At 42.0% G+C, this 25,717-nt stretch overlaps 1 protein-coding gene across 1 annotated transcript in view; it reads right to left on the reverse strand.

The window, feature by feature from the left end:
* MYO1D (myosin ID) overlaps window positions 1–25,717 on the reverse strand; it is a 378,012-nt gene that overhangs the window by 145,640 nt on the left and 206,655 nt on the right. Inside the window, exons 17-19 of the mRNA XM_053568857.1 lie at window positions 12,713–12,936; window positions 6,710–6,854; window positions 6,088–6,192 (exon numbers count right to left, since the gene is read on the reverse strand). Coding sequence (XP_053424832.1) covers window positions 6,088–6,192; window positions 6,710–6,854; window positions 12,713–12,936 — 474 coding nt within the window. The remainder of the gene's footprint in view (window positions 1–6,087; window positions 6,193–6,709; window positions 6,855–12,712; window positions 12,937–25,717) is intronic.

The raw sequence follows: 25,717 nt of genomic DNA on the forward strand, positions 1-25,717 counted from the left end.
CTCGGTATTTGGGGCCGGCGCCCTACTCACTGAGCCACAGGCACCGCCCTCTTTCCCTTCTCTTTAAGCAACTCGCATTATCCTTAAAACATGAATCAAGTGAGTGGGAGGTACAGCAAGTGACGTCAAAGCCTTCGGTTGCATAATTTAGCTACATCAAAACAGCAACGTGAAAAAACTCTACATACATATATGTAAATCCCAGACTTACTTAATATAATTAGGGCATAGGAACATTATTTCCTTCCACTTAAATTCAGAAAGTAATAGGAAAACTAGATCATAGACTCAGTATTCAGTAAGATTTTGACTAGTTTCTTCTACTATTCAAAAGCTAAAATCTTCGACCAAAAGGAAAAGCCCCTACCTTGTTTTTCTCTAAACATTACAAGTGATCTAGGAGAGGGGCAGGCACAGATAAAGTTTTCTTGGAGAGTTAGACCCTTATGGGTGAGACTAGCTCCTTGCAGAAGTCTTCCACCTTAAAGGACGTTTTATAAAAGTGGCTGTTTCCAAAAGAATCAAAGCATAAAGAAAGCTGAGGGCTTTCCTGAAATCGTATCAGGTTTACCCTGGTGTATCTTTGGCAATGAAAGGTTTCTTTCTTTTTTTTTTTTTTGGTAGAGACAGAGTCTCACTGTACCGCCCTCGGTTAGAGTGCCGTCACACAGCTCACAGCAACCTCCAACTCCTGGGCTTAAGCGATTCTCTTGCCTCAGCCTCCTGAGCAGCTGGGACTACAGGCGCCCGCCACAACGCCCGGCTATTTTTCTGTTGCTGTTTGGCCGGGGCTGGGTTTGAACCCACCACCCTCAGTATATGGGGCCGGCGCCCTACTCACTGAGCCACAGGTGCCGCCCTGCAATGAAAGGTTTCTAAAGAAGATATTACTTAAGCTGCAGTGTGAAGAAAGAGTACAATGCACTGAATTTAGAAACAGAGGGGCATGAATGTTACAGTGTTTAATCCAGCAGGACTCAGGGAGAGACATGCTCCCTGGGACATAAAATTGTCATTGCTAGAAAAATAGACACAAGACTTTTTCTGTAGTAGATGACTTTAATCCTTAAAAACGTTTGATTTTCTTTGTTCAATTATTCTAATTACTAATTTGGCTTCCCTGCTATCCTGATGCTAGAAAGGGGAGATACCAGACAGAGGAGACGAGAACTCCTAAAATGGTACCTGCCTTTGTTATGTGCACAAACGGGCATTGTGGCTTGCACATTTTTGTGTGTGAAGCTGGTTAGCAAAAGTCTTTTGTTGATTGTCCGATTGACTCTAGGCACACTTATAAAATAGTTTCCGGATCTTAGAGTTCAGAACTAAACTCTAGAGTGTGGCAACCATCCCAAGATAATGCTGGCAGTCATTCCTGCTTCCTGACACAGGGCTCCCCAAACCCTAGTGATTTTATGAGTGACAGGGGTGACAGGATCATCTTTGTTATATATTCTGTCTCAGTCCCCAGTTCCTGACACAAGAGTTTCTTACTGCTGACGAGATGACTGAAGACTGGGGGATCCTAGATGGTTTCGGGGTCAGAGCTGGTTCCCAGAAAGACCACGGTATGATTAGAGACTCAGAACTTTCAGCCTCACCCCCTCATCTCCATGGAGTGGAGAGGGGCTGGAGACTAAGTTAATTGCCAATAGCCAATAATTTACTTCATCAACCATGTCTTTGTAACAAAACTTTCCATAAACCTCCACCTATGGGGTTTGGAGAGCTTTGGGGTTGGTGCAGGCATCCACATGCTGAAAAGCCACAATTGCTGCTTTAAACTGTGTTTAGACCACTGACATTTAACAAGATTATCCATACAGCTGGGTGTAAATCTGTCATTTTTCAATTTGTTTTCAATGTGTCTAATTTGTTCTTTGTTCCCTTTTCCACATTAAAAAAATTCTCTTATGGTTTAATGGAGATGGATATAGGAAAAAAATATATATAGATATAACTCTCTCTCTCTCTCTATCTATATTTTTTTTGCCTGAGACAGAGTCTCACTTTGTCACCCTCAGGTAGAGTGCTGTGGTGTCACAGCTCACAGCAACCTCAAACTCTTGAGGTTAAGCGATTCTCTTGCCTCAGCCTCCCAAGTAGATGGGACTACAGGCGCCTGCCACAATGCCTGATATTTTTTTGTTGCAGTTATCATTGTTTAGCTGGCCTGGTTCGAACCCGCCAACACCCAAACTGCAACAAAAAAATAGCCAGGCGTTCTGGCGGGCGCCTGTAGTCCCAGTTACTTGGGAGGTTGAGGTAAGAGAATCACTTAAGCCCAGGAGATGGAGGTTGCCGTGAGCTGTGACGCCATAGCACTCTATCAAGGGCGATAAAGTGAGACTCTGTCTCCTCAACCTGAGCAAGAGCAAGACCCTGTATCTAAAAAACAGCCAGGTGCTGTGGCGGGTGCCTGTAGTCCTAGCTACCTGGGAGGCTGAGGCAAGAGAATGGCCTGAGCCCAAGTGTGATCAAGTGAGACTCTGTCTCAAAAAAACAAAACAAAACAAAAAAGACAGTCTTGCTCTGTGACCCTGAGTAGAGCGCTGTGGTGTTGTCACAGCTCACAGCAACCTCAAACTCCTGGGCCCAAGCCATTCTCTTGTCCAGCTTCCTGAGTAGCTGGAACTATGGGTGTGCATCACGACACATGGCTGATTTTCCTATTTTTAGTAGAGACAAGGTCTTACCCTTGCTCAGACTGGTCTCAAGCTCTTGAGCTCAAGCAATTCCTGCCTTAGCCTCCCAGAGTACCAGCCCCCCAGTCACCACACCTTGCCCCAGTGATCTTTTAAAGACATTTAAATAATAAAATATGCTTTTATCTATGCAGCTACCCCTCCCTTGGCTCTTCATCTTTTGGTGCATGTTCACTTTTTCGTGTGGTTTAGGTTTCCTTCTGCCTCGATGACTTCCTTTAATATTTCCTATAGTGCACATCTTTAAGAATGTCTGAAAGTCTTTATTTCACTTTGATTTTTGAAAGATGTATTTGCCAAGTATAGAATTCTAGGTTGGCAGCTTTTCCCTCCAGCACTTGAAAGATTTTGCTCCACTGTCTTCTCATGAAGATTGTTTCTGATAAGAAACTGATGTAGACTTATCTTTGTTTCTCTGTGTCTTTTTTCTCCTTATTACTGGTGCTGAGCAGTTTGGTAACGATGTGCCTGTCTACAGTTTACTTCATGTTTCTTTTGCTTGGAGTTTGTTCAGCTTCTTGGATCTATACATTTACTGTCTCATCAAATTTGGGGGACGTGTCAGTCATTATTATATTTTGTAATGGTTTTTATTTCTCCCCTCTGTCCTCTCTCTCGGGGACTTCAACTGCACTTGTGTTAGGCCCCATAAAGCTGAACAGGTTCCTCACACTTTGTTTTGTCTTGAGTCTTCTTTTCTGTCTTTGTGTTTAATTCTGGATAGTTTTATTGCTGTATCTTCAAATTCACTACTCTTTTTTTCTGCAAGGTTTAATCTGCTATTAATCCCTTTGGATGTATTTTTTTCTCTCATTGTGATTTTCATCTCAATGAAAATTCATTTCTTCATTTCAAGTTCATGCAGGTCGTTTCTACATCTCCCATGTGTTTATTTAACATGTTCAGTCTTTCCCCTAGATTTTTGAAGATACGGAATACAATTATAATAATTGTTTTAATGACCTTGTCTGTTAATTCTATAATCGGGGTTGGTTCTAGGTCAGTTTGAATGATTGATTTTCTGTTCATTACAGGGCTGTAGTCTCCTGCTGTTTTGTATGTCTGGTAACCTTCCCTCCCTTCCTTCCTCTTTTCAGAGAAGGGGTCTCACTCTGTTGCTCAGGCTGGAGTACAGTAGTGCAATCATGGCTTGCTGCAAGTTCAAAGTCCTGGCCTCAAGAGATCCTCCTGCCTTAGCCTCCTGAGTAGCTAGGACTACATGTACATGACAACACACCTGGCTGATTTCTCTATTTTTTTGTAGAGACACAGTCTTGCCATGTTGCCCAGGCCGTTTTCAAACTCCTGACCTTAAGTGATCTTCCTGCCTCAGTCTCCCAAAGTGCTGGGTTTACAGGGGCAAGCGATTGCTTCTAGCCCATCTGATGATTTTTGATTGGATATCATGCATTCTGAGTTTTATCTTCTAGGTTATAGATATTTTTATATTCCTGTAAACATATTTGAGCTTGGTTTGGGGATGCTGTTAGGTTACTTGGAAACAGCTCAATTCTCTCTGGTTGTGCTTTTTAGATTTACTGGGTAGGATAAGAGCAATGTTTAGTTAAGGGCGAAGTGTCCCCGCCTACTGAGGCAAGACTCCGTCAGTACTCTACCCAATGCCTCGTGAATCATGAAGCTTTCCATTCTGGCTGGTTGGAACAGGCACTATTTGCAACCCTGTGTGAGTAGTGGAAATTGTTACTTCTCATTGTGTGGGGTTGTTCTTTCCTAGCCTTGAGTTATTTTCTCATATGCATGTGCTGATGGGTGTTTAGCAAAGTGGTCCCTCTAGTGATCTCTGGACTTTTCTCACGGCACCATGTTCTTTTGTCTGGTATCTTACTCTGCGAAACTAGCTGCTTTAGTCTCTCCCAGCTCACGGCTTTCTCTTTGCAACAAGGAGTCTACTCCTGGCTTCCCCTTACTCCGGCCACAGACCGGAAAGTCTCTCAAGGCAGAAAACAGACTAATTATAAGGCTCACTTGATTTTTCTCAGATTCAGGGATTACTGTCCTTCCTTGATGTCCACTGTCTTGAAAAACCATTGTTTCCCCCCCCTTCACACACATCCTCTTTACATTCATTTTCATAACTATACTGTACTCTCTTGTGTACATAATTTATTAATCTAATCACTTGGCGATTCATATTTACAATTTCCAGTTTTTTGTTATTACAATGTACAAAACTGTACACATAATATATCTTTGGATATCGGTGCAAATATATTTTTAGAGTAAATCTGAGTTGTGGAATTCCAAGATCAAGTAGTATGGACATCTTACATTTGACAGATAATGCCAAACTGTCCCTTTAAAAGGACTGTGTCTTAAACTCCTGCCAACAGTGTTTCTTTAAATCCTTGCAAACATTGGTCAACACTTCAAAGTCTGCCACACTTATAGGTGAAAAAATCTATTTCATTATTTTGATCTGAATAATATTGTAATTACGTATTTTTTTTAAAAAAAGACTTGAAATGAATAAAAAAACTACCTGAAATGTGGACCACTGTTGTGAGGTAATCCTTTAATCATTTTCTTAGTTCTTCTTTTGTGTATTGTCATGATTATTTTAACATCTCTTCTAGGCAACATTCTTCTTAAATTTGCCGTTTTATTAATATTTACTAATTTATTTGGATAATTTTACAGTAATTTCAATTTCTTTTCTCCATATTCTTCTAAATGAGTATTTAAAGTTTCTTTTTTTTTGAGACAGAGTCTCACTTTATCACCCTTAGTAGAGTGCCGTCGCATCACAGCTCACAGCAACCTCCAGCTCTTGGGCTTATGCGATTCTCCTGCCTCAGCCTCCTGAGTAGCTGGGACCACAGGTGCCCGCCACAGTGCCCGGCTATTTTTTTGTTACAGTTTGGCCAGGGCCAGGTTTGAACCTGCCACCCTCAGTATATGGGGCCGGCGCCCTACCCACTGAGCCACAGGAGCCACCCTTTTTAAAGGTTTTTTTTTGGCAGTTTTTGGCTGGGGCTGGATTTGAACCTGCCACCTCCAGCACACTGGGCCAGCGCCCTACTCCATTGAGCCACAGGTGCTGCCCCTGGTTTTTAAAATACAAATCCTTGGCCTCAAGGAAGCCCTTCACCTTGTAAAGAAATGTTTATCAAAAATATTCACTTTCTTTGGGAAGGCTTAACAGTACAATTTCTGTCATCTCGGCCATTGAGACAATGCTTCGGCGCAGACAGCACAGCTCACTGATGATACAGCTAGTTATGCTCCTATTGTTACATTTTATTACGGGCATACGCAAGTGAGTTTCATCTGATTTGGTCTTTCTTTTTTTAAACCACTTTCTCGTCTCCATCCCTGAATGGGCCTTTTCTTCCCGAGATGATCTGTTTCAAGCTTGCCTTACCTTACGGACATGACAGGAAAAGAGGACATTCATGTACTTGTCCTTCCGTTTCAGTTCATTGGCAACAGGGACAAAAGTGCCTGAGGTCTGAGGTGTATCTGGCTTCTGAAAGAAAAAGGAAACAGTTAAAATGGGTATGCTTTGCATTTACATGAAAAGGCAATCTTTTAGGGTACTGCTTTATAACTATACTTATACAGTTTCACACATGCACTTTTTATCTCCTCACTCCAGATAGGAAGCCACTAAATGGTTGTTACCACATCGAGAGTCCTACAAAATTTTAAAAATAGAGAACGGAAGAGAGGATGAAATGTAGTTCCAGGAAAAATTACTGTTACTGTGGCAATTAAAATAGTTGCTAAATTGCAGTAGGGAAGGTTTAAATGGGCAAAGGCCAGGTTATAGAGTGTACCTCACACAAAAGGATGTAATACAGAGAACCCTTTTAAAAGTGAGGGAAACATTAAATACATTTAGAAACAATAAAATCTTTTAATTTAGTGTCTCTCACAGAGATTTCGTTTTGAAAGGTATTTTATTCTTTCTGTAAATTCTTGAAGAAAAATTCTTCCCTGTAAAGGGAGCAGGAATAGATTGCACTTTGTTTTCTTGAACTTACTGAAGCAAGGTAGTTGCCCTCCCAGGCTCTTTGGAGCCCAAGGTCAGCCCTTTGACCCTTCAACATTTCCACGGCTGCAACCTTTGCCCTGACTTGGGGCAGGTCAGAAGCTGAAATGCTCTTGATGAGCTGGTATGCTCTCCACCTACAAGTAAACAAAATGTATTAGACTTCAGAAATATGATCTCATTAATTCCTAAAAATAACTGAAGCTGCCACTAAAGTAGAATGAAACCAAAGTATGGCATGCCACTAAATAAAAAGTAAAGTGCTTCCAAAATATACAGAGGTGTCGTTAAAATACACAGTTTTATATAGGTATTTTCCAAAGCTTGCATTGTTGTTTGTGTGTTTTGAAAGCAACTAAAAGTTAGTGATTACATGGGCTCTCATAATATTAATATTGAGGGCACAGAAAATTTGGATTCGTCATTCACTCGATTAGCCAATATTTTCTAGGCACCTGCTGAATTCCAGGTGCTGTTCTAGGCAGTGGGGCCACAGCAAAAAGCAAAACAGACAACGGTCCCTTCTGTCAGGTGCTTGTATTCCAGAGGCCTGACAGGTAATGACTCTTGATGAGTAGACACACAGACTGTATGACGGTGATCTGTGCTATGGAGGAAAACAAAACAAGGCAAGGGGGGCGGGGAGTGCAGCAGAGGGAAGGAATGGGGACCGGGCGTGGTTTCTGCAGAGTGGTCCCGGCAGGTACCACCAATAAGGACAGATGAGCAGCGACCACAGGTAGTGAGGGGGCTGGTCAAACAGAGATCTGAGCAACAGTGTTCCAGGAGGAGACCACAGGACGTGCAAAGGCTCTGGGTTGTGAGCTTGCTCAGTGTGTTCAAGAAGCGACATGAGGAGGGGCGGTCTAAGGGAGAGCCACAGGCCATTTACTCTTAGGAGACTTTGGACTTTACTCTTGAGGAGTTGAGAAGCCATGGAAGGCTTTGAACAAAGAAAGGATGCGACCTGACTTACCATGCTTTAAAAGGATCACAGCGATTGCTGTAGGCTGGGAATAGGAAGACCCATTTGGAGGCTGTCTCTGTAATGCACTTGCTAGAGCAGCGGTTCTCAACCTGTGGGTCGTGACCCACAGGAACTGTATTATAGGGCCGCCGCATCAGGAAGGTTGAGAACCACTGTGCTAGAGGAAGGTGGTTTAGATCAGGTAGGTGGTGAGGGATGGAGATAAGAATTGATTCAGGATGTGTTCTGAAGGAAGAGCCAACAGGATTTGCTGAGGGGTTAGATGGGGGGGCCAGGGAAGATTTAAGGATGACTCCAAGATTTTTTTGGCAGGGCAAATGTGAGCATAAGGCCCACCTATTCCTGACTGAGAAAAACAGGTATAAGTCATGCTCCTGGCATCATCTGAGCCCTACCTGATACATCCATCCTCTTTTCTGCCACAGAATCTTAAAGCCGGGAGGTTGGAAGCAAACTGAGAACTTGCTTTTAATCAGATGAATATTCAAAGCCTGTAGTTCTCAGTTTAACGAAATTGAAAATTCCCACTGAAATAACTGAAAGCATATAAAATTAAGGAAAAATCTATGCCATTCCCAGAAAGTGGGAATGATGTCAACAAACCGAAAGGTGGGGTGGCGCCCGTAGCTTATGGGTATGGCGCCGGCCACATGCACTGGGGCTGGCAGGTTCGAACCTGGCCCAGGCCTGCCAAACAACGACAACTGCAACAACCACAACAACAAAATAGCCAGGGGTTGTGGTGGGCACCTGGATAGTCCCAGCTACTTGGGAGGCTGAGGCAAGAGAATCACTTAAGCCCCAGAGTCTGAGGTTGCTGTGAGCTGTGATGCGACGGGACTCTACCACACTAAAAAAAAAAAAAAGAAAAAGAAAGAAAGGTTTGAAGACTTTCAGGAAGATGTGAGGCAGACGGCCCTGGGCTAAAGGACAAGTGGCTCACGGCAACGCAATCCACTGGGTGGAAGGAGAGGCAGCCTTAGGCACTGATGGCTTTTCCGACAAAGCCCAGAGAATCCTTAAGCCTGAAGCAGCAGCAGCCAGTAGCAAGGGCAGGAGGTAAAGGATTTGATGGTGAAAGCGGCACCAGTTCCCCAGATGCGGAGTGGCTGGCCCTGGGAGGTGGGATATCGGCCATGGCAGACAGGTCTGAGACAGCAGGGCGCCAAAGCAACGAGCATGAAATAGTAAAGGCTCAACAGAGCAGCGACTCTTTTTAAAGAAACTCTACTTTTCTCTACCATTACCAATGCTCTAGTGAGAGACACTGTCCTAAGATCATTCCAGAAGAGGCTGGACAGGTGACAGTTTGGAACAGTTGGCAGTCAAAGCCATGGACACTAGTGACAGGCAGACCTTATAATACTCAGTGGCTTGCTAAGTCACTGCTCCAACTTTAGCCCTTGAACTCCTCGTTTCATTACTGGTGGGGAGACATCTTTGCTCTGTCTGCAGGGCTGTCTCCAGGCTATGTGCCCGGTCAGCCTCGCACTTTTTCATGCCTACAGTGGCCCAGGACAAGGTCCATACCCGACTGATTCCTGATTCCCACAGAGGCACCAGGAGGATCAGGGCCCTGACCTGCAAAACCCACAATCTCAAAGAGAGCCACGCAGGCTTCTCATCCCAATCAAGCAAACCACCATCTATAAATACAAACAGCCAACAACTGCAGCCATAAAAACCGCCAGCCTCAATGACATGAAAAGGGGACAAAGATGGGCATGAGGAAGGCCCAATTAGAAAGGATTACTGTGAGGAAAAGCAGTGATCTTAAACATGATCAGATGCGCACTGAGATTCTAGAAAAACAAACACAAGCACTCTACAATCACAATGAGATTCTTCAACATGTTTCTCTCTGTATTCCACAGATCTAACAAGTCCAGAGAGTGACTGGAGCAGGGGCTGGTAAACCACAGCCTGTGCCAAACCAGGCTCATGGTCTGTTTTTGTTCTGCCCATGAGCCAAGAATAGTTTTTACATTTTTACATGTTTAAAATAACCTAACAAAACATAGAATATGTGACAGATCATGGAAAAAGTCCAAGTGCCCATCGATCCACAAATGGATTAATAAACTGTGGTATACGTACACCATGGAATGTTATGCAGCCTTAAAGAAAGATGGAGACTTTACCTCTTTCATGTTTACATGGATGGAGCTGGAACATATTCTTTTTAGTAAAGTATCTCAAGAATGGAAGAAAAAGTATCCAATGTACTCAGCCCTACTATGAAACTAATTTAGAGCTTTCACATGAAAGCTATAACCCAGTTACAACCTAAGAATAGGGGGAAGGGGGAAAGGGAGGGGAGGGAGGGGGCAGATGGACGGAGGGAGTTGATTGGTGGGTTTACACCTGCGGTGCATCTTACAAGGGTACATGTGAAACTTAGTAAATGTAGAATATAAATGTCTTAACATAATAACTAAGAAAATGCCAGGAAGGCTACGTTAACCAGTAATCCTTTCTAATTGGGCCTTCCTCATGCCCAGCTTTGTCCCCTTTTCATGTCATTGAGGCTGGCGGTTTTTATGGCGGCAGTTGTTGGCTGTTTGTATTTATAGATGGTGGTTTGCTTGATTGGGATGAGAAGCCTGCGTGGCTCTCTTTGAGATTGTGGGTTTTGCAGGTCAGGGCCCTGATCCTCCTGGTGCCTCTGTGGGAATCAGGAATCAGGTGATGAAAATGTGTCAAACAGTCTACAAAACCAGTGTAGGGTGCCCCGTGATCGCATTAATGTACACAGCTGTGATTTAATAATAATAAAAAAAAAGCATCAAAAAAAAAAAAGAATATGTGACAGAGACCATCTAAAGTCCTCAGAGCCTAAAATATTCACTACTTGGCCCTTTCAGGAGTATGCTGACCCCTGAACGAGATGAACACAAGTGGCAAGACTCATTCACACTGTGTGTGCGTGTATATATGTGTACGTGTGTGCATGCGTGTGTGTATGTGTACGTGTGTGTGCGTATGTGTACATCTGTACGTGTGCATGCATGTGTGTGCGTATGCATACATGTGTATGTATACATGTGTACATGTGTATGTGTGCGCATGTGTGTGCGTATGTGTACGTGGGCGTATGTGTACGTGTGTACATGTGTACATGTGTGCGTATGTGTACGTGTGTGCGTATGTGTACATGTGTACGTGTGTGCATGCATGTGCGTGCGTATGTGTACGTGTGTGCGTGTGTATATGTGTACGTGTATGTGTCTGCATGCATGCGTGCATGCGTATGTGTGTGTGCACACAAGCCGAGCAAGCATTCTATTTTCAAATGCTGTTGTCTACAAGAGTTGGGAAGGCTGGGACTGTTTTTTGCATTTTCTTGTTAGTCACTGTATCCTTGGAACTTAGGTCAGTGCGCAACATAGCAGGAATTCAGTAAATATGTGCTGAATGAGTAAACTAAATTTTATATAAATTAATCAATTCTAGCCCATGAATAAAACATCAAAGGCTAAAAAACAATCTTCTGCAGCCATTAAAAAAATCTCATGTTGATCTTTATTGTCATGGACAGGTCTCCAAGATTTATTTTTAAGTAAATCATATGACCATACATATAATCCTGCCTGTGTAAAAAATGGGAAAAAATGCCCAAATGATATGTGACTGTGTAAAAAGCCTGGCACGGCTGAAGACTAATATTTATAGTATTATGTCTGAGAATTGATGGTTGAGGTACTTTTCTTTCAATAATTCTTTACTGTTTTAAGTATTTTTCTTTTTATGAGCAATCATTTATTTTTTAAAAAAGCAAATGAGATACATATTTAAGAGTTCTTCCGTGCTTTTTAATTTATCTTTTGACACTTTCCACTGATTATACATAGAGCAAAATCTAAAGAAGATGAAATCTGATTTAGCACAGAATTATACATTAGTTCTTTTACATTTAGTGTATCAACTAGTTCATAGTGTTCGTTACAGAACACCATGATACCAGACGATGACACTTCAGAATTAGTAGTTTAGTTTATGGGACTAGTGGCCACATCTAAGATAGAGCTAAACGTATCTGGTACATACTAGCAACAAAAATGCTCAAAAAATGAAGGGAAAGGACTTAGGATTAACTACATACTCAGATCCCAGGCAGGTTATAAAAAAAGATCAGCTGGCAAGGTACCAAATTTTACATGGGTGTTTATTTATTTAAAAGACAGCTTGCTCTAGGGCGGCGCCCGTGGCTCAGTGAGCAGGGCACCGGCCCCAGATGCCGAGGGTGGCGGGTTCAAACCCAGCCCCGGCCAAACTGCAACAAAAAAATAGCCGGACGTTGTGGCCGACGCCTGTAGTCCCAGCTACTCGGGAGGCTGAGACAGGAGAATCACCGAAGCCCAGGAGTTGGAGGTTGCTGTGAGCTGTGGGACGCCACGGCACTCTACCGAGGGCGATAAAGTGAAACTCTGTCTCTACAAAAAAAAAAAAAAAAAAAGATAGCTTGCTCTAAAACAGTTGTTTTCCACTTTGGCTGCACTTTAAAATCATGTGGGAAACTTTACAAAGGATCCCTGCCTGGCCCCACCTCCCCCAGCTCCATTAAACAGGACTCTTGGAGGTGAGGCCTTGGGCATGTTTCATAAGCTCCTGATACTCTAAGGTGCAGTGAGATTGCGAACCTCTGCTCTTAAAGGAACCTCTGCTCTTAAAGGATTTTCTAGTTTGAGTTATGTGTGGTGATTTTATTTTTTGCTAATGAAAGAAAGCAGAGACAGTGTGCTAGTAGCTTAGCTTAAATATGGCTTGGGTCCAGGGGTTGTGGCATACTGTCAATTGCTATGGGAAAAATAAATTGATTTTTACATTATTTTGAGAGGCAAGCAGATGCCCTTGGAGAGCAAAATCCACAAAACTTAAGACATGAGATAAAGGTAAATGTCATAACAGGAAATAGCTGAGCCAAAATCATGGTCTCAGATTAGTGACTTCATATAGTACCGAGTGTATTGCCATAAACGGACGCAGCATATCGTAACAAGTTCTTACCTATTAAAAATCGACTGCAGGAACTCCTGGACATGGTGAAGAACCTTAGGAGGCACTGGCCACGTCACATGCTTCCCGTAGTCCCTCATGGTCCTGACCCCCTGGAAGCGCCGGGCTACCTCACGGATGTACGATTTCACTTTGTAGCACCGGTAGTACCTGATTATCGTCAGAGCGGCCTTGGTTCTCTTGTACCGCATACGGGCCAGGGTGCCCCGCCACACCTTCACAGTAGGGAGAGAGAAAAGAAAGACATTGCCAGATGGCTGGGTTGTAGATGACTTTGACATTACAGCACCTCCTCTGCTTCCCAACTCAGCCAGTCAAGGGCACAAAATCAACCAGAACCAAAGCATGTCAGTTCCACTTGCTACCAACAGGTGGTGCTGGGAGTCACACTGGAACTTGTCGCAGCTGTCCAGCAGTTCATCATTCTATGCTCAAGAGTGGTGGGTCTGAAGCCCAGTGCTGCTTTAACATTACATCACGAAAAGAAGAAAGCCAAAATGCAAATATCTTCGGATAAATATTTTAGGAATGTTGAAGGGAAGCAGAATGAGTCAGAACCAAGTGCCGTAAGGATCTATAGTTCTCTTGTGAAACCCAGCTTTGCATAGATCATACACACTGGCCACTAGGGTAACGCCACTTGGGATTTACAAACGGATTTACATGCAGCATGTGTAACCCCCTCCCCAGTGCTATGTAAACGCCAAAGAATTTAGAGGTGTTCCTGAGGGAAGGGTAAAACAGACTATGTACTAACATCATGTGCATCTTTGTTAAGTGTTTCTCAGGGTTCAGAAATCGATCACAAGTATATTATACAGTAGAACTTCCACCATTGACACCTCCCTACACCAACCACCTTCTTAAGTTGACCTAATTTTCATAGATCTAACATACACCACATGTCAAGGCAGTTCCTTATGTTGACCACCTGCATATGCTGACCAGTTTGTTACAGTCCACTGGGTGGTCAACTTACAGAGGGTTTACTGTATTATATGTATATAATAATAGATACGTAATATATAAATGTCCCAATACCAACTTCCTCAAAGCATGATGAAGTCGAGGTACTTACATATATTTTCAGATCCTTTGTCCGAGTACCCATATCTCTCAACTTCTCAAGCAAAGATGAAGTTGATAACATCTTCAATTACTCACTGGCTTTTCCTCTATATATCCTATCACCGAATTTATTCCTTCCACAATCTTTTTATTATAAACCCCTTTCATTACTTTCTGCTACCAGAGTTCCCAAGACCCCAGGTGACTCCCAACTGCTTTCTTTGATAAACTCCTTGAACACAGACCCATCCTTTCTAGTTATTTATTGCTGCTACTTAAATAACCCTTCTAATTCTTAAATTGAGTGTGTTATTTCCCTCTCTAATCCCTGGACTTTGAGGGCCAAGATTTTCAACCACTAGTTCAAAGCCCACAGTACGGTTTTCCCAGACTCCCTCAGGTTTCTTTGGTTTCTTCTTAAATCCCCTTCAGTGCCCACCAATTTCTCCCAGAAAAACTTGAGCAACGCTTCTTGCATTCAGTTGTTCTAGGTTTGTCTTCATGCAGGCTCCCGAACTTGTACCAAGTGCTTGCAATGCTCTCCCTTTTCAGCCCGCTGCACAGTAAAGAGAGATTTGTTTGCATACTACATCTGAGGAGGTCATGGGGGATCCCAAGGGGTCCAGAAAACCCGTAACATATAAGAGAAATACACATACGGAATTTGAGATGGCAATCTCGAGTCTGTATATAAATAGAATACTTAAAGGCAATGAGGTAACGAAAACTAACTCTTTGTCTCACGTGGCATTAGTACAGAAACCTTTTTTAGTCAAAACGGCACTCTTCTCGTAGCCGAATCCACTGTGCAGATGGCTTTGTTACGCCTCCATCCCAGTGCTAAATTAAAGGTCCCTTCTTTAGAATCTTGAAAATCCAAAAGAATACAATTAGAGGGTGGAAGTACATGATTCAATTTCTTAGACAAAACACATTTTTAAAGTTTCATACTGTTTGTTTTTTTTTTCTTTTTCTAAGAGGAAGGAATTTAAGACTCCCTGGAGCCACATCTATATAGAAAATCAATCTTTAATTTGCAAGAAATGCTTTATAGTCCTTTTTATTAAATGTTTTTGGTTAGATTCTTTAGTAATTTGAAAAGAACAGTTCCATGTCGGCATGACCTGGGAACTTTTTTAGTGGATGTGCACCATTCTTTTTTAGCCCCCAACTGTGTTTGCTTTGGTATTATTTTATTCTTCCACCTATATAACACAGATGGGATGTCCACGGTTTATATGCCCTGTCTGGCCTTTCAGCTGTCCACCAGGAGTGAGGTTGCTGGGGTTTGGGGTAACTGTTCTTGAGGTCTTTCCCTAATTCTAATGAAATAAACGCATCAGAGGTTTGCTTCACCGAGGCTGCGGTGTATATGGGGCAGGATGTTCACTGTCCACGTCTCACGGAGCTTTGTCTTGGCCTGGCTGTAATAATCGCTGATTATAGACGCTTTCCTCATTCCTTGCCCACTTACTGATATGTCAGAGGCAGGCAAGTTGGCAAACCCTTGCTGATTCTTCTTGCCTGGGGGGAAAGAGTCCTTTTTTTTTTTTTTGAGACAGAGTCTCAAGCTGTTGGCCTGGGTAGAGTACCGTGGTGTCATAGCTCACAGCAACCTCCAACTCTTGGGCTCAAGCCATCCTCTGGCCTCAATTTTTTTCTATTTTTAGTAGAGATGAGGTCTCGCTCTTGCTCAGGCTGGTCTCAAACCTTTGAGCTCAAGCAATCTACTTGCCTGGGCCTCCCAGAATGCTAGGATTACAGGCATGAGCCACCATGTCCAGCCGGAAAAAGTCTTGTTGATGGAAGAAAGGGTCCGCAAGGGAGGTGTGGGGTACACTCAGCCTTCCCTCTGGAATACCTTCATATTTAATGCAGTACTTTTAAGGGCAGTGAGTCTTTTCAGAATTCCCTCCTTATACTTCTCCATGTCCCATGCTTCTATTTGAAGAATAGATTGATTTTTTTAAGCACCTTCTTTCTTTCAGTTTGGTACAATTTTTCTTTTTCTGGGTGATACTTCTCAGAATTTATAGTATGAAATTGGAACCTTTTCTTGGTTGCAGGGTTGATGGCACGTTCTTTGTTATTTTTACATTTGATATTTGTTAACCTCACACAATTCTGGGGGAAATAAACTTTGTAAGCTTGCAGTTCTATCACCGACTTCACCAGAAAAGTCTCTTAGGCTTTATTTTTTAACGTCAGAGAAAAAGTAGCATTAAAACTACAGAGGAAAATGATTCTGTGGGAAAAATGATTCATGTATTTTCCCTGGATAGGCTTCCATAAATGCTTGTGTGTGGGGAAAGAACTGTTGGTTGACTTTCCCACCAATGGTCTGCAGCTTGGAACACGTGTAAGACAGACTTTTCCATTTCCCCCCTTAGTTTAAAGCAGCTTAAAGTGTTAGGTTTTTCAAGAGCTAGACAAAACTTACCTGTGTACAGCTTTAGAAAGCAGAAAATTAAATGTTATACTAAAAAACAAATGCTTAATACTTACTGGCTGATGCCTAATAGGTCCAACAAACAACAAGGGAGCCCAAAGGGGCCCTAGTGAGGACAACGTTCACACTGGAAGTGGAACCAGCCACACGGTACACACTTTAGGGTGACGCGAGAGGGCGGAGCTGGGTGCCCGCGCGAGGGTATGTCGGCCAGGATGAGCGGTACGGAGCAGATTGACAGAGGAGAGGCCGGGCAACCATTCTGAGGCTGGCTCCGAGGGAACAACTGAGGTACAAGCAAAGAACTTTGGAGCAACGTTGCACATACCCTTGTTACTCATGTGCCAGCCAGAGCCATCCTTTGAAGACCAAAGTCAGATCATGTCACTTCACTCTCAGCTCTGCAATGGCTCTCCATTATGTCCCACGTGGCTCCACCTGGTCTGGGTATTGTTCTCTCCCTTGCTCACTCCAGCCACACTGGCCTCCCCGCCATACCCCGCACAGGCCAGCACCCTCTTGTCTCAGGGCCTTAGCACTAGCTGTTCCCACTGCCCGGAACAATCGTCCCCCAGATTGCACTTGACTAACTTCCTCACCCTCGCCACATCTCTGCTCTGTTGTTACCTCTCAATGAGACCAGCCCTCACTAGACTATCCAGTTTGAAAGTTCCAAGTGTCTCCACTTCCTGGTATTCTTGAGTCTCCTTATTATGCTGTTTTTTTTTTTTTTCTCCTTCTTCCAGCACTTAACACTTTCCAACACAGCATGTAATTTATACGTTATGGTATGGTTTCTGTGCTCCCTCACTAGAACTTAAGGTCTACTAGGCTAGGGATCTTCATCTCTTGCTCACTGATAGATCTCCACCGTCTAGCACAATGGCAAGGACACAGCAGCTACTCAATAATATCTGCTGAGTGAATGAACATCCTAACTTCATCCTTCAAGCCTGATAGTGAATCTTCCACTTCAGTTGTCATGTTTCCCATCTTTAAGAGTTCATCCTTGCTCTTGGAATATTACTTTTGACAGCACGTTGCTCTTATTTTATGGATGTGACACCTCATCCTTCCTCTCTGAGCACACGACTTATGGTTTTATTTTTTACACTGCTTCCTGGAGTGCACCTGTGATCCCTAAGTCCCATCTTCTCCTATTTGTCTTAGTTTGGGTTTTTTGAGCCTGAGGCCTGCCTTCCTCAAATGTTAGGGGACTGTGGACAAACACTCGGAAGCTCTGTGTGTGCCCTCACGGATGGTGGACCTCACTATAGGGTAATTCAGTGGGGACCATCCATCTGGGGGAACCCCATTCCCACTGAAGTGCTTTCTCTTTGCTGCCACAAATTGTCAGAGTGAAGGGGTATGGGGAGCAGCTTGCCCTTTATGATCTGTACTTCCGCTTAGTATCTGTGGTTTCAATCCAGTGCCGGATCCTTCTCTACCAAGCCTGCTGTCTGTAAGTCTAGAGCTTCTCTGGTTCAGTGTCTTCGGACAGTAAAGGTCTTACCATCTATCAGAATGAGATGGGGGTCACTGCTCAGCCTTGGTAGCTCTGGGACCTGGTGGCCTAATTGCTTTTTACACAGATTTTTAAGCAGCCCCTCCTTCAATGCCACTCCTCCCCGCTACCTACAAAGGCACCTGGTCCTTCCTACTCCTGCCGCTTACCCACAGCACTGTGGATGCTTGCCTCGTTCTCTGCAGGCCCTTAGATGTCAGACACTTTCTTATCCCACCCGCCTGGGGGTGACCACTCATTCGCTGACTTCCAAACTTGTCTTGATGCCTCTTGTCTGCTGCCGTCTCCACTGTGGTTCGATCTGTCCTTGTGGGTTTACCCAAGTTTCATTCCTCCGGTGCTCTTTTCGGGGTGTTGAGCATGGATATAAACATAACCAGATTTTTTTTTTTTTTGGTGGTTTTTGGCCGGGGCTGGGTTTGAACCCGCCACCTCCGGCATATGGGACCGGTGCCCTATTCCTTGAGCCACAGGTGCCGCCCCTAACCAGATGTTTTATAATGCCATCTTAATTCTACCATTTTTTTCTCATCCAGTAATACTTCCTCAGAGGTCAGATGTTTCAAAGCAACATCTGGCAGTCATGAGAATACAGAAAACACTTCGCGAAGATATAGGTACTCCTAGAATCAAACACAGGTCAGCTTTTTTCCAGTTCCCTGTGGGTTTTTTTCTTTTTTCCCGTCTTTTTTACTCAGGCCATTGCGGGTAATGTGCTGTTTTCATCTTGTTGTCAACACGAATCACTACTGCACAACTCCCCAGTGTTCTGAATCAGATTTTGTCTTGTTTTCCACCATCAGAATCCTTCAAAATTTCACCTTACCAGGTCCTGTATGTCTAGGGACAATTTATACAAGCACCTTTCTTCCGTTTCCACCTTGAAGTTCCCCATGTCGTTATTTTGGCAGAGTTCTGATGATTTACGGTTATTAAAGAGTTATGGTAGAGGAGAGTTTATTTAGTACCAATTCCTGACATGAAATTCCTTAGTTTTATATTAATAAATTAATAACAATTAATAACCTAAGGGAAATCTAAGCAGCAATAAAATAACCAAATCTTCAGTCAATAAAAAAGCATAAAACCATTCAAATAAAAAGAGAGACACACAAAAAGGATATGCGAGCCTACTACTGGTGGTGGTGGTAGTGGTGGTACGTGCCTGGTGGAGCGTAGTTTAAGATCACCCCTGAGCGGTCTTACCTTGGTCTGGGAGACTAACTTGCGGAGTTAGTTGACTCATGAACCTTCATGTAAGAACACATACATTTTATATATGGCTTTGTCCAGATCCATTAACCTAGCAATTCTTTACAGCATTAAAGATTCTAAATAGGCAACTGTTGCCTGTTAATGATTCCTTCGCTATGATGATGACATGATCTGACAACCTCTTTATAACTTCAAGAAGCAACTGAACCTTTTTGTCAATTGCAATCAGAAGAACAGCTGAACAGTAACACCATCAGAGCCCAAGTTGCAATTATTTTGCAGACCAATGACAATAAAATTAGTCCAGATAATAGGTTAAGTAATTCTGATGGACCTTTCAGGATTCAGTATTATGGACACTCCATGGAGCTGTATGGAAGTGATTGCTTCCTTTTGTTTGGTTTTGTTTTCTTAAAGGAAGAGGCACAAAATCAGCAATTCATCTTCAAAAATCTCTCAAGTCAAGGTTATCTTTAAATTGTTTTTTGATATAGAACAGCAAAGTCAAGTGTTTGAGCACATGAACAGATCCAAAGAGGTGTTTGGCAATGTTTTAGCTTTGTCAGAAGACTCTTAACAGCCTTCTCCACCCCCAGATCCACCTCCGCCTAACATCAAGGTGGCTTCCCCCAAAAGGGGACAGGTCAGGCTTTTATCTGGCATAACATTCACCAGCTTTTATGCCGAGCATTCAAAACATGCACAACTCCTTGACACATATTTGCTTTAGCTGCTTGCAAATAATCTCAATTTTGACTGGTTCCTTAAATAACTGAAAAAGTCAGATAAATAACTGATATTTGAAAGGGACAGCCAAAGGTGGGTTCTAACATTCATTTCTGTAGAATTCTAAAAGTGAATTCTGAAATATAGGGCTTCTGAAATGCTCCCTGACATAAAAGTTCCATTTTCAGTAAGTGTGAAAAAGCCACATACTGTAATTCCTTTTTGGAGATTCATGATGCACATTAGCCTATTAAAATATCTGAAAATTTCTATATAAATAAATCTACATTAAGAGAATTAAAAAAATGCAATTCACTATAGACATCTTTGTACACAGACCATTCATTTTGTAGGGGATCAGGATACATCACCCCAAAATATGCCACTTTGGCATGAGGATTATTTTGAGCTGGAGGCAACTGAGAAACAACAGATGTAGGAAAAGCTCTTGGCCTTTTCCATAACTGCCTAAAAGCAGGTCATAAATCTCCATGAGAAAGATGTCCTCTTCTTGTACCAGGAAGACAAGAATCTTCTAATCACCAGAGAGGATGAGTCAACACTGAGAGAGTCTGTATAAACAGATCTTACTAAAATAACCCTTATATTCCACTGGATAAGTCCTAGTCATTTTCCCACAATTGGCCCTAGAATCCCAAATCCCCTTTCTCATGTCTAGTCATACCTCCACATTTTATTGCCCTTTGTTAAAATGATATATAAGACTCTGAGTCTAACCATTTCTCTAGGTTCTTCACTTTTTTTCTGTGAAGTTCCTGTGTCTTTTCTCCTAGGAATCTGACTTTTGTCAATTAAATTTGCAGGCCCCGGGCACTGAACCTGACAGGGTGCAGAAAAAGTTTTTTCCTCCTCTACAATTTACAAAGAAGCAGGTTCTATCCTTTCAGAATTAAAACAAAATAAGTATTTACATAATGAAGTAAAGGGTAATTATATCAGACAAATCCAAACTATGGAAAGCTACCACAATTGTATACAACTAATTAAACTAATTAAAAGCAGAAAGGGAAATGAGGTATTTCACACACCTTTGTTAGCTAAAAAAAGGCATACATATTTGATGGAAAAGATACACTTTTTTGAACCGGGTAAACTGGTAGAAAATAGTATTATGTCAATGTTAGTTCCTTGCTTTGAATAGTACACTGTAATTATAGAAGAGAATGTCCTTGTTTTTAGAAAATGTACAATGAAGTACTTAGGGGTAAAGGGGCATTATATCTGCAAATTACTCTCAAATAGTTCAAAAACCAATTGCATATACACACCAAAATACATCCACATACAGACATGTAAACATATATAGATTCACATACACATAGAGTAAGAAAGAACCAAAGAACAGTATGATAAAACAAATACAGTAAAATGTTAACATCTCAGGCATCTGGGTGAAGGGTATATACATAGGAATTCTTTATACTATTCTTGCAACTTTTATGTAAATGTAAATCTAAAATTATTTCAAAATAAAACCACTGAAAAGAGTATCTTTAAGGGATAGAGAAAAGCAACTGCAGAAGATATTTTTAACAATTTTACATAAGCATGAGTGATCGTTATACATTTTTAAAAATTAAAATTCTGGAATGGGTGCTGTGGCTCATGCCTGAAATCCTAGCACTCTGAAAGGCTGAGGTGGGTAGACTGCTTGAGCTCAGAAGTGTGAGGCCAGCCTGAACTAGAGTGAGACCCCATCCTTATTAAAAATAGTAGTTTCAGCCACTTGGGAGGCTGAGGCAAGAGCTTTGCTTGAGCCCAGGAGTCTGAGGTTGCTGTGAGCTATGATGACGTCCCAGCACTCTACCCAGGGTGACAGCGTTAAGACTCTGTCTCAGAAAAAAATTCTGTTCTATGGAATTTATTGAACTTCTGCTCTCAGAATATTGGTGAATATGTATAGTAGATTGAAAATGATAACAATTTTATGAGTATGTAAGTTAGACTATGCTTATTTAAAATTGAAAATGTGTAGAAAGGGTAAGTTAATTCATATTAATGTACTCTAGAGTCATATATAAAGACAGTGCCATGCTGGCTCATTCTGCAGCCTGAGGCAAATGGTAAAAACGCAATAATATGGATCCTGTCTTTATTTAAAAATTTGAATGTTTATCATGAATTTTTTGCATTGATTTTAAGTTTTAAAAATATTGGATGAAAATATGATCTATCTTAACTATAATTTTGGCACCTCCTTAAATTTCATATCTGAGTCCTGGCCCTGAATAAGTAACAAAAATTATATACCTATTGTAGCATGGGGCAGATTGTGGGAAGAAAAGGGAGGAGTGCCAGCCCTGGGCTGGGTCTGTACTGGGGGACTCACACATCTCAGTTAGTCCCTTCAGTAGTCCAGACAGGAAGATGTTTTGACCATTTTACAAAAGAAGGAAGCTGAAGTTGAAGACAGTGCCATGCTCTGGAATATACAGTAAATGCTAAAATGGTGTGGAGCCTGGTCTTGATCTAAAAATTGATTACACCATCTCCCAAAGGTATCACTCTTAAAGCAATCTAATGGCAGATAAAGCAATAATGCTTATTTTTTCAGTTTTCTTTCTAATATATGTAGAAGCTTGGTTTCAAACATAATCCAGTCTACTACATTCTTCCTACAAACATAGATAATTATAAGGTTGTTCTTTTCTTCTCTTGCCCAGGCTGGAGTGCAGCTCAATGCAACCTCAGACTCCTGGACCCAAGCAATCCTTTCTCCTCAGACTCCCAAAGTGCTAGGATCACAGTTGTGAGCCACTGCACCCAGCCCCAATTACAAAGTTTTAAATTAAGTGTGATCTCTAATGGTATTGGCATAATTTTGGTAATGTGTTGAACATGAACAGGAGCAGGTTTTTATAATAAGGGGCAGAGATGTGGCCATGGAGATGAAACAGGTTTGTAAACTGCAGCTGTACTTACCAAAAGGCACAGCATGGTTTGTTGGGAAACTATAACATTGCAAACATTTTGGCTTAACTCTGTTACAAAGAAAAAACAAATCTCTTGATTGGCTAGTTAAGGCTTTCCTCATTAACTTGACCATTGTGAGGAATTACATAAATGTGCTACAGAGAGTCACATTTTTTTTTTTTTTTTTTGCAGTTTTTTGGCCGGGGCTGGGTTTGAATCCGCCACCTCCGGCATATGGGGCTGGCGCCCTACCCCTTTGAGCCACAGGTGCCACCCCAGAGAGTCACATTTTTAATAAGAGTAAAATCAAAACTGGGGAGATAGTTTTAAAGGAAGAAAACATATGACTTAAAATCTTGGTAGTAAAATAAGATCAGAGTTGATAGCTAAATCTACTTTAAACAGCAAAATAAAAAATTAATGAAGACGTTTGAAAAACACATAAAAATTGATAATTATCCTAATCTTTTATACAGAGGCCCAATGACACATTATAGGTGCATTGTTAATAATTCTTATTTTTTACCTTTTTAGAGACAGAGTCTTATTTTGTCGCCCTCAATAGAGTGCTGTGGTGTCACAGCTCACAGCAATCTCCAGTTCTTGGGCCTAGGTGATTCTCTTGCCTCAGCCTCCTGAGTAGCTGGGACTATAGGTGCCACAATGCCCAGCTATTTTTGTTGCAGTTTGGCTGGGGCCAGTTTCGATCCCGCCACCCTCAGTATATGGGGCTGGTGACCTACCCACTGAGCCACAGGCACCACCCAATTCTTAATTTTTTTTTTTTTTTTTGGCAATTGGATTTTCATCCAAGTATCAGCGTTTGTGTGAATGTACTAGCTTGAAAATATTTTTGTATCTTTATACAATATTGATGTTTGGATTATTTCCCATTTCAGTTTTTCTTGATGTGCAAGACATCAGTGTAATAATCAGGGATGTGCCTAGAATTCAGCATTTGTTCATTTTGTAAGCTTTTGTCAAGTATCTATTGTAGATGCAGTTTTTTTAGGGAATGCAAATGATATTCCAGGAAAAACCAAGTATGTCTATGAGATAATTGGGAAACAACTATGACTAATCCCTTACAGAGTAAGATCTAATTGAATGCTGCAACGTTAACCTCTATGAAATGAAACGTGAATTCCTCAGCTCCAGAGAGTGAGGCTGTTTCAAGGCATTGCAGCACCGCTCAGATGGACAGCTCCCTGATTGGGCCTGTGTGGTGTGGGGTAGAAAGAGTCCTGCTTTGGTGGGGAAGGCTAGTATTTCCCACGAACTACTAGAGAATTGGACAAGGCAAATTTTGTAGGCTCAGGGTTCTTCACCTGTAAATGGAGGATATTACACGAGATGATTTATAAGAGCATATACTAGCATTCTATCCTAATGGTTACTGATAATGAATTTTGTTTTTTTTGCAGTTTTTATTTATTTATTTGTTTTTTGCAGTTTTTGGCAGGGGCCAGGTTTGAACCTACCACCTCCAGTATATGGGGCTGGCGCCCTACTCCTTGAGCTGCCCCATGAATAAAAATTTTTAAATGTTATATTTTATAGTCTTTTTATTTTTATTTTATTTTTGAGACAGTGTCTCACTTTGTTGCCCTCGGTAGAGTGCTGTGGCGTCATAGCTCACAGCAACCTTTAACTGTTGGGCTCAAGTGATTCTCTTGCCCTAGCCTCCCAAGTGGCTGGGACTACAGGTGCCCGCCACAACGCCCGGCTATTTTTAGAGGCAGGGTCTTGCTCTGGCTCAGGCTGGTCTTGAACCGGTGAGCTCAAGCAATCTACCTGCCTCGGTCTCCCAGAGTGCTGGAATTACAGGTGTGAGCCACGATGCCTGGCCCTTTAGAGCCACGATGCCCGGCCCTTTACAGTCTTTTTTAAAATTTTGGATTAATATGAGATTACACATGATTAAGTTACACTGTATTTGTAAGGAAAGGTCTGAGTTGTAGCTGAGTCCTTCACCCAGAAAGTGTGCATACACCAGTACATTATACCTGTGAGGTGGGAACTTACTATACCCTTTCCCCCCAAGTTTTGAATTTGTGTTTTTCTCTCATTTAGGTATGTAGTTATCTACTAGTATCAACTTAGTTTTTCTTTTTTTTTTTTGGCAGGGGCTAGGTTTGAGCCTGCCACCTCTGGCATATGGGACCGGCGCCCTACTCCTTGAGCCACAGGCGCCGCCCCCTAGTATCAACTTAGTGTTGAGTACATAGGATGCTTGATTTTCCATTCTTGAGATACTTTACTTAGGAGAATGTTCTCTAAATCCTTTCAGGTAAATGCAAAAGATACAAACTCTACATTTTTAATGGCTGAATAGTATTTCATGGTATATACACATACCACCATTTATTAATCCATTCATGTGTTGAAGGGCACTCAGGCTATTTCCAAATCTTTGTAATTGTAAATTGGGCTACTATAAACATTTGAGTGTGTATGCCCTTATGGTAAAATGACTTTTTTCCTTTTGAGTAGATACCTAGTAATGGGATTGCAGGATCAAATGGAAGGCTTAGTTCTTTGAGGACTCTCCATACTTCTTTCCAGAAAGGCCGCTCTAGTTTGCAATCCCGCCAACAGTGCAGAAGTGTTCCCTTCTTTCTGCACCCACATCTGCGTCTGCTGCTTTGGGACCTTGAGGTGAGGGCCATTCTCACTGGCGTGAGGTGGTATCTCAAAGGGGTTTTGATTTGCATTTCTGTAATAATTAAGAGATGATGAGCATTTTTTCCACGAGTTTATTGGCCATTTGTCTGTCCTCATGAGAAAAGATTCTGTTCATGTCTCTTGCCTCGATTTTAATGGGGTGTTTGCTTTTTTGTCGATTTGAATTTTTTGTAGATTCTGGTAATCAGCCTTTTGCCGTATTTGTAGCATGCAAATCTCTTCTCCCCTTCTGAAGGCTGTCTCTTTGCTTTGTTGATTGTGTCCTTAGCTGTGCAGAAACGTTTTAACTTGATCAGGTCCCATTGATTTATTTTGTTGTTGCTGCAACTGCCTTTGGGGGCTTCTTCACAAATTCCTTCCCAAGACCAGTATCATTAAGGATTTTCCCCATACT

Source organism: Nycticebus coucang, chromosome 18 (assembly GCF_027406575.1).
Source record: "Nycticebus coucang isolate mNycCou1 chromosome 18, mNycCou1.pri, whole genome shotgun sequence".
In the NCBI taxonomy this organism is placed as follows: Eukaryota; Metazoa; Chordata; class Mammalia; order Primates; family Lorisidae; genus Nycticebus; species Nycticebus coucang.